Source organism: Callospermophilus lateralis, chromosome 3, assembly GCF_048772815.1.
Source record: "Callospermophilus lateralis isolate mCalLat2 chromosome 3, mCalLat2.hap1, whole genome shotgun sequence".
Taxonomy (NCBI): domain Eukaryota; kingdom Metazoa; phylum Chordata; class Mammalia; order Rodentia; family Sciuridae; genus Callospermophilus; species Callospermophilus lateralis.
Window position 1 is genome coordinate 169,894,715 of NC_135307.1, and position 13,304 is coordinate 169,908,018.

The 13,304-nt window shown below is 35.3% G+C and overlaps 1 protein-coding gene across 1 annotated transcript in view; it reads left to right on the forward strand.

Moving 5' to 3' along the window:
• Rnf24 (ring finger protein 24) overlaps window positions 1-13,304 on the forward strand; it is a 70,509-nt gene that overhangs the window by 50,859 nt on the left and 6,346 nt on the right. The window contains exons 3-5 of the mRNA XM_076851578.2: window positions 4,520-4,562; window positions 6,034-6,075; window positions 12,994-13,073. Of these exons, the coding sequence (XP_076707693.1) occupies window positions 4,520-4,562; window positions 6,034-6,075; window positions 12,994-13,073 (165 nt within the window). The remainder of the gene's footprint in view (window positions 1-4,519; window positions 4,563-6,033; window positions 6,076-12,993; window positions 13,074-13,304) is intronic.

A 13,304-nucleotide genomic window follows, 5' to 3' on the forward strand; every position in this document is an offset into this window, starting at 1 on the left:
AGCACTGTTCAGCATTGTTAATCATGTTCTCTTACATATTTTTAAGATATTTATTTAGTAATGCAAAATGAAGAACTATAATCTAAAATATTAATAATTAGTGGGATTTAAAGGAGTAATCAATAAGGGGAGTTAATTTGAGAATTTCCTAGAATAGATAGAGTTTGAGCCACAGATTGAAGAAATTGGAACATAATTGATCCCTCTTATGAGTGGAAGTAACAAGTTCTACTTTGGGAAAATATTCAGATGCAATGGAAAGATTCAGTTAAGCAAAAAGGAAATTACAAATCAAGCCTCATTTTAATGAATTCTAATAGAATTTATCTCTTTTCTTTATATGAAAATGCACTGTACACATTTTTTAGTAAAGAAGCAGACAAAAACTAGTAAGCATATAGATAATTTGAATAACATTATCAAAAAAAACTAAAGAAACAATTCTATTTATAATATCCAAAATAATAAAATTCCTGGGAATAAAGAGGTGAAAATCTTTTTTTTTTTTATAAAGAGAGAGAGAATTTTTTAATTTTTATTTTTTAGTTTTCGGTGAACACAACATCTTTATTTTATTTTTATGTGGTGCTGAGGATCAAACCCAGCGCCCCGCGCATGCCAGGCGAGCACGCTACCACTTGAGCCACATCACCAGCCCAAGAGGTGAAAATCTTGTATACCGAAAACTAAAAGCATTGCTGAAAGAAATTAAAGAAGACTAAATAAATGGAAAGACATCCCAGGTTCATGGATTTAAAGACAATATTGCTGAGATCATAGTATTCTTCCAAGCTGTTGATTCAATGCAATTCCTATCAAAATTACAATGACTTTTTTCTTTTTTCCAGAAATGGAAAGATTATTCCTCAAATTCATTTAGAACTATAAGGGGTTCCAAATAGTCAAAATAATATTGAAAAAGAAAACAAAATACAAGGAATTACCTATCCTGTTTTTAAAACTTACTGCAAATGTACAGTAATCGATACATTGTCATCTTTGGCCTAAAGTTAGAAATTTAGCTGTCTCAGTGGCACACACCTGTAAACCCAGCATCTTTGGAGATTGAGGCAGGAGGATTGCAAGTTAAAAGCCAGTTTCAGCAACTTAGTGTGGCATTTAACAACTCAGTGAGATCTGTCTCTAATAAAATATTTGAAATGGGCTGAGGGTGTAGCTCAGTGATTAAGCACCCCTGGGTTCAATCCTAGGTACCAAAAAAAAACAGAAAGAAAGAAAGAAACATAAACCAAAAGAATAGAATTGAGAGTCTATAATAAATAAACCTAAACATCTAAAATAAGAATGCCAGAATCATTCAGTGGGTAAAGAATTGTTTTTTTAAACCAGTTGTGCTGAGACAGCTGCATATTCACATGCAGAAGACTAAAGTTGAACCCCTGCTTCACACAATAATTTAAAAAATTACTCAAAATGGATCAGCGACCTAAATATTAAGAACTAAAACTATAAAAAGTCTTAAACATGGGGTAAATATTCATGACTTCAGATTGGCAGTGGATTGGTACAAAAAGCACAAGCAACCAAAGGAAAAAAAAAAATGCAGTTGTAAAATATTTTAAAAGGTGAGGCCCAGTAATTGGGGAGGCTTAGACAGAGGGTTACTTAAGCTCAGGAGTTTAAGACTAGCCTGGGAAACATAATAAGATATCTCCTAAAAGATAATAATAATTATTATTAATAAAAACATTTGTGTACTAAAGAACATTAACAAAGAAATCAAAGAGCTGATGGGGAATAAAACAGTGACGCTGCTGTGGGAAAAAGTTTGTCAGTTCCTTCAAATATTAAATAGATTTATCATATTACCTAGTATTTTCATATTACCTAGTATTTTCATTCCTTGGCGGATACCTAAGACAAATGAAGAGATATGTCCACACAGAAACTTGTACGGGACTTTTTTTTTTTTTTTTTGGTTTTGATTTTGGTACCAGGAATTGAACCCAGGGGAGCTTAACCACTGAGCCACATCCCTAGCTATTTCTATTTTTTATTTTGAGACTGGGTCTCACCAAGTTGCTGAGGCTGGCCTCAAACTTGCACTCCTCCTGCTTCTCTCCCAACTCATAAGTACCAAAAGAGTGCCCCACCACACCCAGCTTTGTAGAAGAATATTTCTAACAGCATTATCCATAATAGCCAAAATGGATAATCAACCAAATGTCTATCAACATAAACAAATTATAGTATGTACATGTAGTGGAATATTATTCGGACATAAATGAAGTACTGACATATACTGCAACTAGGATGTACATGAAAACATTATGCTCACTGAAAAGCCAACCACAAAAGGTTGCATGTTGTTTGAGTTCTTTTCCAGAATATATCCATGATATGAAAATCCATAGGAGGAGGGATTAGAGATTGCCAGGAGATGGGGAAGGGGGAAGGAAAGCATGATTACCTAATGGGTGTCAGGTGTTTTATTGGAGGGTGCTGAAAACTTTTAACATTAGACACAACTGTTGGTTGCACCAACGTTGTGATTAAATTATCATTGATTTGTACACTAGAAGATAGTTAATTGTAATGTGAATAAAAATAACATTTTTAAAAGAAAAACTGACAAAAGTAATAGAAAATATGAATAATTTATATGTAATGAATATTGAATGGTTATTAATGCATTCCCATAAAAAACTTACAAGCCAAGTAATTTCATCAGTGAATTCGTTATGTTGAAGCATTTTAGGCAAAAATACTGCTTTTATACAATATTTCCAAAGAACAGAAGTAGAGGAAATGCGTCTCAGCACGTATAATGAGGCCAGCATAATTTTCTTTCCACAGTCTGATGGTATATGACAAGAAAGGGAATTATAGACCATTCTTTCTCATGAACAAAATATTAGTGAATCATATATGTGCAAAAAAAGAGTAATGCATTATAACCAAATAGGATTTGTTCCATGAATGAAGGTTGTTTTAATATTCAGAAATCAAAAAGTGTAGTTTGGGGGATAAAATTCAATGGTAGAGTGCTAGTCTTGCGTGCATAGGGCCCTAGGTTCAATCCCCGGTACTGCCCCCAAAAAAGCAATATAATAACCACATTAATAGTAAAAAAAAAGGAAGAAAAATAATATTTTATAAAATGTAATACTTACACATAATGTTTTTAAAATAAGCAAACTAGAATAGAAGGGAGTGTTTTTACAATTCAATCAAAGCTGTCTACAAAATACCTAATAAAACATCATACTTAATAGTGACAATATTGATAGGCCCTTGACTATCACTTTTATTTAGTATTGTATAGGAGCACTGTTATGATTTAGATATTTTCCTAATCTTGAGCTACAAAGAGATTTTGTTAACTAGATACAAAAAAAAACTAACAATAATTGGAGAAAAGATAATGAATTGGACTACATTTAAATTTTCAATTTTTTAAAACTGAGCCCATTAAATAATGGCAAAGATGTGGAACTAGAACTCTCAGAAACTACCTATAGGAGTAGAAATTGGTACAAGCACTGTGGACATAGCAATTCTATTTCTAATTATATCCTCATCAGAAATGAATCTGTATGTTCACTAAAAGACAAGTAGAAGAATTTGTGAAGCTGCTTTATTCAACAACAGAATGGATAAATTGTATTATATGCACACAGTGGAATACCATGTCAGTCAAAAGAACAGAATATAACATGGATGACTCTCAAAAAGGATTGTAGACTGAAAGCCAAACACAAAAGAATATATGCCAAATGATCCACTTATGTGAAGTCCAAAAAACAGATATAATCTACAGTAACCAGAAGTCAAGATGGGGGTAACTCTGGGGAGTAGGTACTGATTGAGAGGAATCATTTCCGAGGCTTCAAGGATACTATAAATGTCCTATTATCTTCATATGGATAATAATTATACTGGAATATACATTTTTAAATTTTTGAGCTATATAATTAAGGTCTTATACTTTTTATTTATTTATTTATTTAGGTAATGGGGATTGAACCCAGGGGTACTTAACCACTGAGCCACATCCCCAGTCCTTTTTTATTTTTTATTCTGAGACAGGGTCTTGCTAAGTTGCAAGCCTCACTAAGTTGCTGAGGCTTGTCTTGAGCTCCCAATCTTCCTGCCTCAGCCCCCTGAGTCACTGATATTCCAGGAATGTGCCACCACGCCTGCCAAGATTTTATACCTTATTATATGTATGTTATACTTAAATTTTTATTTATGAAAAATGTGATATAGCAAATATTATTGAAAAATAGATATTTGCAAATATAAAAAGAACTGTCATCTTCATTAAAATATTTATTGTATTAAGATTTTGTCTTAATGAAATATCAATAGAACTTATATTTGGGTAACATTTCATGATTCACTTTCTCCTAACCTGGCAAAAGAGATGTCATTTAGGTGAATTCTAGGATAAAGACTGTATTTTAAACCATAAATTATATAAATTAATACTAAAATCAATTTTAAAATTTTTTTCAATTAATAGAAATCTCAGTAACTCATTGCTCATTTCTTTTAGGTTAAGACATCAAGCCCACAAAGAATTTTATGCATACAAACAGGTAAGAAATTTAATTCAATATATTAATTAATTAATTAAGATTTATAAACATCTACTCTTTTTAATGTTTTTTTCAGTTGTAGAAAGCCACAATATCTTTATTTTTATTTTATTTATTTGTTTTTATGTGGTGCTGAGAATTGAACCCAGTGCCTCACATGTGCAAGGCAAGCGTTCAAATTGATTTATATAACCCCAGCCTCCAAATTGATTTTGATCATGTTTTTTTCCTAAAAACTAAGAACTAAGATTATTTTCACTCATATTTTAAACTAAGACTGGATTTACATATTTTCATTTTAGCATTTCTGTCATTTTGCTAAATGAACTTACTCCTTCTACATTTAAAGACATAGCAGTTCCTCAGAGATGACCAGCTATGGTACAGTGGTCTCATCATTCCCTTTTGTACTTTAAATGTTAGTTCAGGTCTTGCATTAGAAGCCCACAAACTTGGATCATAGCTGTTAACCCTTCTATAGTTCCTCACTGGTTTTTGCTTTAATAACTCAACTTTTCTTGAAATCCAAATAAAAGTAGTTTTTTCTTCCTTGTGTCATTCTTTAACATTTTCCACTGACACCAAACAGTGGGCCTAGATTTTCCTTAATTCTCTTTTGGCTCTAAGCATAAAATTTTTGTTGTCCTTAGAATTTTAGTATGTGTTTATATGAGTTTAAATATAGGCAGGGAGGGGAAGCAGCTTCAGCTTGTTTGGGTCATTAACCTTATTGACACTGATGTTAACAGGACTGTGTCATCATTTTAGGAGTGTATATCTTTCTATCCATTTTTTATTCATATGTCCTTTTTTAAAATTTTTTTTAGTTGTAGACGGGCACATTATCTTTGTTTTTACATGGTGCTGAGGATCGAACCCAGTGCCCCACACATATGAGGCAGGTGCTCTACCACTGAGCCACGGCCCCAGCTCTATTTCATGTATCTGAATTTATTGGCTTGTTCCCTAGATGTGCACACTGATGTCTTGGTTAATCCCACATTCTTCCCCATAGTTTTCATATGAGATTCAGAGTTGAATATTTTAGTTTTAAGTGAATCTTTTGTCTCAGTTTTGTCATAATCTTGACAACCTAAGCATGTTTGTATATAGGCTAACTAGAAAGTAAAATTGGCCTTGGTGATCATTTATACATGAAATTGATAGAACTAATTGGGTCATAAGACACATGGTAAATTTAATCTTTAAAATATACTGAATATATTTAAATATATTTATATTATATAGTATATTGAGCTCAAGTTAAAAGAATGTTGTTAAAATGTTGTATCTCAAATTGTAAGAGATTATCTTCAATACTGAATTATGAAGGAAATTTTATTTGTGTGTATGTACACACACACACATATATACACATACATATATATAAATATAAATATTTCTAAGTGGAATGAAAAATGTTTTAAGTTACAAATTTAAATAAGCACAAAATAATTTTTTGTTCTTACAGGTTATATTAAAAGAGAAAGTAAAAGAATTGAATTTACATGAGGTAAGTTGCTTTATAAACATTTTAATATTTTCTTAAACTATTTTCTAATAGAAGTGATATGCTATAGTATGCTTAAATAACTTTATTTTCAGAAGCTGAAAAACTTAGGCTTGTTTTGATTTGCTTAATAGACCATTTGAGGGTGAAGTCATATAAAGATAAATTGTGTGAGGCCTTAAAGAGAGTAACATATTTACTGTTTTTTTTTTTTAGAGAGAGTGAGAGAGGAAGAGAGAGAGAGAGAATTTTTTTAATATTTATTTTTTAGTTGTCGGCGGACACAACATCTTTGTTTGTATGTGGTGCTGAGAATCGAACCCGGGCCGCACGCATGCCAGGCGAGCACGCTACCACTTGAGCCACATCCCCAGCCCCATATTTACTGTTTTTAATAGGGATGGTGCCAATGTAAGATTTCATAGCAACAGGGAATGCTGCTTACTGTCAATACTATATAAAAGGAGATAGATATAAATCAGTTTTTCTAATTGAGGTGAATTTGTACTAATTCCACTCTTGAAAATGTTCTCAGTATTATCTTCCTACTAATGGCGCACACACACACACACACACACACACACACACACACAGTATAGATTTTCTAATAGGGATAGGTGTGTGAGAAAGTGAGGCAGAAGGATGGAATGGGGAAAGGCACAAAGGTAGCAGTAAAAATCCTGGGCATTGTCTGAGTGTTAAGTTGCAGGGTTGACTCACAAGTGCTCACTGGTAATTTAAATATAAACTTTTGTGTGTGTATCCTGTTCTAGACATTAAGACACATAGTCTATAAAAATTCTGTTAATTTTAATGTTATTCCTGTGTTGCCTGTGGTGAAGCTACATTGTCAGTCTCTCAAAGAGAGTTAATTTGTGAAGTTATTTGAAGAATAATAATTATTATTTAAATTGTTGTTAAACACTTTGAAATGATCTGATGCTCCTTTGGTCATTTTACATATTTTTTATCAACGAATTGAATACATTCCTGTTTAACAGCAGTTTACTTATAGTTTTGGATTAAATTTAAGCATCAATTACTGCTGGATATTTAACTTTCCAAAGGTTAATTTTAACATGTGGCCAAAATTAGCATAAAATAATAGAAGGTGATCTCTTTTCTAATTAAGATTTTTTTCTTTTTGTATTTTATTGGAGGCAAGGTCTGAGTTGCTTAGAGCCTTGCCATTGCTAAGGCTGGCTTTGAACTTGTGATCTTCCTGACTCGGCCTCTCGAGCCCTGGGATTATAGGCGTGCACCATCATGCCCTGCTTTGAGATCTTTTTGATAACCATAAATGAAATTTTAATTCTGACATACATTAACAAGTTGAAAAACCAGGTTTGTCGGGAACAGAAGTCTTTAGTATTGATTTGACCGATTACTTTTAGAAAGTTAATCCTGAATAAATGTATTATATTGCTGGCATGATACATGTACTTATAATCCCAGCTACTCAGTAGGCTAAGGCAGAAGGATCACAAGTTCGAAGCCAGCCTCAACAACTTAGCAAGATCCTGACTCACAAGTTTTTTTAAAAGGGTCTATGGATGAGCTCAGCAATAGAGTGCTTGCCTAGCATGTGGGGGGCCCTGGGTTCAATACCTAATAATACCAAAAAAAGGAAATTGCTGCCTCATTACATATTAGAATTAGTGCCCCCGACTGTTCCTAATCAATTTATTTTGCTGAATCTGGCCATTTGTATTTAGTTATGGTAAGAAGTTGCTTTCATCATTAAATTTCTTTTGTACCTTTGTCTTCAATTTTTACCTGTGATAAAAAAAAAAAAAAAATTCTAGTTATGGTGAGAAGTTGCTTTCATCATTTTCTTTTGTACCTTTGTCAAAAAATAAATGGCCATATTCTTGTGGCTCTATTTCTATATTCTCTCTTCTGTTTCCTTAATTTATGTGCCTATTCCTTCATTAGTACCACATTGACTTGATTAGAGTAGTTTTATATTAAGTCTTAAAATCAAGTAGTATGGGGGCGGGGGCTGGGGCTCAGTGGTAGAAGCACACTTAACCTGGAATGTGTGAGGCACTGGGTTTGATTCTCAGCACCACATATAAATAAATAAAAAATAAAGGTCTATCAATAACTTAAAAAAAATTTAAATCAAGTAGTATGGTTCCTCTAACTTTATTCTCTTCCAAAACTGCTTTAGTTAGATGTCTTAGTCTAGTTTCTGTTGCTATAACAAAATACTTGAGGGTGGGTACTTTATAAAGAAAGGAGGTTAGTTTGGATTCATGTGCTGAAGGTCCAAGAGCGTGACACTGGCATTGGCTTTGCTTCTCGTGAGGACCATGTGCTGCTCCATGTGTGGTAGAAAAGCAAAAGTGAAGTAGGCACATGCAGAAGAAAGGTCAGATAGCAAGAGAGAGACAGAGGGAAACCTGAACAGCTTCATAATCTTTGTTACAGTAACTAGTCCAGTCTTGTGAGGTTCTAGCTCAGTGGTGCTAAACTTAATCCAGTCTCAAAAGAATAATCCAGTCTCTCAGGAAATATGAAACCATTCATGAAAGAAGTGCCTTCATGACCTAATTACTTCTGCTAGGTCTCATTTCTTAAAGGTCCCACTGCTACTCAACACCATTACATTGAGGACCAAGCCTCAACATGAGTTTTAGTGGGGACAAACCAAGTTATAGCACTAGTCTAGTTCTTTTGCCCTTCCATGGAAAGTATAGAATCAGCTAGTCTATATCAGTTAAAAAAAAAAAAAACCTGGGGCTGGGGTTGTAGCTCAGTGGTAGAGCACTTGCTTTGTATGTGTGGGCTCTGGGTTTGATCCTCAACACCACATACAAACAAAGATGTTGTGTCCGCCAAAAGCTAAAAAAAAGAAATATTAAAAATTCTCTCTCTCTCTCTCTCTCTCTCTCTCTCTCTCTCTCTTTCTCTCTCTTTAAAAAAAAAATTTAAAAAAAGAGGATTCATTGCTGATGTATAGAAGTGTATTTGATTTATGGGTATTGACTTCATATTTTGCTACTTTGTTAACAGGGTTTTTTGCAAAATAAAAAGTCTTTAACTCCAGTTTATTAAATTTTTTTCTCATTACTTGTAATTTAGGTAGTATGTGCTTTTCACGTCTGTGGACTTGAAGTTGCTCCAACATTATTCATTGAAATGGCCATCCTTCTGCCATTGAAATGTTTTTGCACCTTTGTCAAAACAAGTTGATATTATCTGACAAGGGATTTATATCTAAAATATATAAAACTCATAACTAAAAAGAAAAATAAGTCAGCTAAAAAATGGGTAAAAGGACTTGAATAGACATTTCTCCAAGGAAGAAATACAAATAGCCAAAAAATAATTTATCATTAGTTACTTGGGAAATGACCACTTTACACCCACTAGGATAACCATAATCAAAAAGACAATAATAAATGTTAGTGATGAATGGAGAAATTGGAACCCATATATAGTCCTGGTAGGAATGTAAAATGATTCAGTCACTTTGGAAATCAGTCTGATAGCTCCTCAGAAAATTAATAGTTACTCTCTATAACCCAGTAACTCTACCCCTTCATATATACCCCAAAGAATTGAAAACAGGCAATCAAATAGATAATAATACTGATATATACAGTGGCATTATTCACAATAGCCAAAATGTAAAACAACTCAAGTGGCCACCAACCAATGAATGGATAAACAAAATGTGGTATATTTATACAAGGGAACATTATTTAACTATGAAAATGAATGAAGGCCAGGCTCAGTGGCGTAGGCCTATGATCCAAGTGGCTTGGGAGGCTGAGGCAGAAGTATCATGAGTTCAAAGCCAGCCTCAGTAATTTAGTGAGGCCTAAACAACTCAGTGAGACCCTAAATTTAAATAAAACATAAAAAAGGGCTGGGGATATAACTCAGTTGTTAAGTGCCCCAGTAACCCCCCCAAAAAAGAAGTACTACAGTATGGATGAACCTTAAAGACAGCAAGAAAAAGAAACCAAATGCAAAATACCACATATTTATGCTTCCATTTACATAAAATGTCTAGAATAGAGAAATCCGTTAAGACAGAATTAGTGGTTGGTTGCCAGAATTTGATGAAAAGGGAAAATAGGAAGGGATTGCTTATGGCTATGGGTGTTTTGGGGTAAGGGAGGTGAGGCAGATGTTCTGGAATTAAATAGTGGCAGAGAGTTAATATATTATTTTTTGTTTTCCCTGGTTCTGGAGATTGAACTCAGGGTGCTTTACTACTGAATTACATCCCCAGTTCTTCTATTTTTTTTTTAATATTTATTTTTTTAGTTGTAGTCGGACACAATACTTTAATTTTATTTATTTTTATGTGGTGCTGAGGATCAAACCCAGGGCCTTGTATCTGCTAGGTACGCGCTCTACCATTGAGCCACAATCCCAGCCCTATTTTTTTATTTTGAGAATGGTTCTCATTAAGTTGGCCAGGATGACATCAAACTTGTGATTCTCCTGCATCAGCCTCCTGAATCACTGGGGTTACAACTCTGGATGTGTTTTAAAACTTTTAGGAGCTGGGAATATAGCTCAGTGGTAGAGCACTTACCTAGCATGGACAAGGCCCTGGGTTTGATGCCCAGTACTAGGAGCAGAGAGGGAAGAGTTCTTTGATCAGGCACAGTGGTACCCATCTGAACATACCTGAGTCCAGTGACTCAGAAGGCTGAGGCAGGAGAATTACAAGTTTGAGGCCAGCCTTGTCAATTTAGCAAGACCCTATCTGAAATAAAAAACAAAGAGGGCTGGAGATATAGCTCAGTAGTGCCCCTGGATTCAATTCAATCTGTAGTACCAAAACAATAACAACAACAACAAAAAACCCTGCTGGAATTATATACCTATTTAAAGGAGTAAATATCATGATATGAGAATTATAGCTTAGTATTTATAAAGGTGATAGGAAATCACTTTGGATACAAACAATCTGTCATTGAAAGTAAAGGTCATTTGCAAAATATGCTCTATAAAGGAAAATGTTTAAATGACTCTGGCCCTGGGGGATCTTCCAGGAAGTCCAGTTTGAGGCTTTTATCTTTTTGTTATTGCCTTTAATTTTTGGTCACTTTTAGCACTTACCATGTCAGAATTTATCTTCTGTGTGTATATGTTATATTTGTTGTTGTTTGTTTGTTTGTTTTCAGGCATCTATAGTTTTTGTTTGTTTTTGAGGGTGTTTTTAATTTTTTTCGTTGTCGATGGAACTTTATTTAATTTATTTATTAATTATAGTGCTGAGAATCGAACCCAGTGCCTCACACATGCAAGGCAAGTGCTCTACCACTGAGCCACAACACTATCCCAATATAATTTTAGAATTTGTTTATGTAGAACATAATAGCACATTAAAAACCATAACAAACTCCATTTTGAAAAGGTGACAAATTTGGATCCTAGAATTTATAAAAATGAGCAATGTGTCTCACATACTTCAGTAGAGTTAGTACTGAACTTCCAGAAGATAATTCTAACCCTGTTTCAGAAGGTTAGGCTGAGGGAAGCTTCATCTTGAAGGCCACAGGGTTGCTTACCCAGTTTAGAAGGTGGGGGCATTTTCTGCCTTTATAGATGAGAAACTGAGGCCCAAAAAGATAACCCTGCCCCAGAAAACAAAAATGGACTTGAAAGTAATGCTCTCATCACAAATTTTAAATATTAATAGACAATTGGTATTGATAGACTGCCTTACTATATCCTTCCAACCTGATATAGTTCAGTGAGGAGCAGGACAGGTAATGTCCTCACTTTACAGGTAAAGGACAGAGGCCACAACTTGTAATAACACAAAGCTAGTAGGTGTCCAAGCCCAGGCCAGACACCTATCCTGCCTTCTTCCTTCCTGCAGTCTTGGTGGCATGCTGAATCTTACAGGGTACTCTTGTCCATTCTCCTCCTGAGAAGATCCTGTCTGCTGTACACAAAAGGCCCCAGTAACTGCCACAACAGGGGTATTGGAAGACTGACATTCACAGCACTGGCTATAGGCACACGTAACCTAGAAAGACTGGGTTACATATTACAGGTTAAAAGGCTGATCACAGCAAAACCATGTCTGCTGTCAGGGCAGGAAATAGTGATAGCCTCAGCCAGGATCCCTGGGGATGAACAGGAAAACAAGCAAAGAAGAATGCAGCTATTGAGCAGGAGACAGAAGGGGTTCAGCAACACATCAGTGTAACAGACCTGAGACCCCAGCCAGGACTAGCTGCTCCCCAACTCCACCAAGCCTGGCCTCTCCCCAACATAATTATTGCTACGTTTGTTTCCTCATCTGTAAAATGGGTATATGTGATGATACATATATCCAAGGCACTAAGTATGAAAGCAGTGAAAACTCCATCTGTCAGAGAGCAATCCTGGCCCATGTACATAACTTGGTAAGTGAAACTTGTAATAACATTTAATTTGACAAAGACAGACTCTGATAGGACAGTGCCACATGGGCAGCTGTAAGAACTATAAATAGCATGTTACTGCAATTTGTGCCTTAGAAACTGAAGCAAGAGTTGCCCAGGATGTGAGTAGGCCCTTCAGTGAGTACTTGGGAGCTGGGACCGTGCTGCTGATCAGGCAGAGCATACCCTGGGAAAGTCAGTCCCTGGTCACATGCAAGTTACAAGGTAAAGCCTGCATGTATGAGAGGAATCCTGTCACACTTCTCTCATACACAGAATAAAGGAACCTTTACTTGTTTTCTGTCTCTCCATCTGCCTACCACCTTTAAATGTGCAATAGGAAGAGCATGGGCATTTTCTTCAGAGGGCCTTACCATTCCAGTTGGTTTCTTTCCTGTAAAGAGTTGTGAGACACTATAAATTTCTTCAAATGGCTGGCCCTGGGGAGCCTGAGCTCTGCTCTGTGGCTTGAGTGAGTACCTACCAGACACTTGGTCTCATTTGTGACTTTGTCTTTCAGCTCTGTGCAGTATGTCTAGAAGACTTCAAGCCTCGGGACGAGTTAGGGATTTGTCCATGTAAGCATGCCTTCCACAGAAAGTGAGTATTGGCATGGAATTATTTAATGGGAGTTGACCTTGAGGCATATCAACTAACTCAGTGTGGGCTATGTGGCAATGCCAGACAAGCTTGATGGCTTCTCAGTTGGTCTGTAATGCAGGAAGTTGACAGCACCCTATGAGGCAGGTGTGTGTATTCGTGACATTTAGGAGGGTGTGGGGGGTGGAATGTAACTACCACGACAGGGCTCAGGCAGAGAGTCAGCCAAGC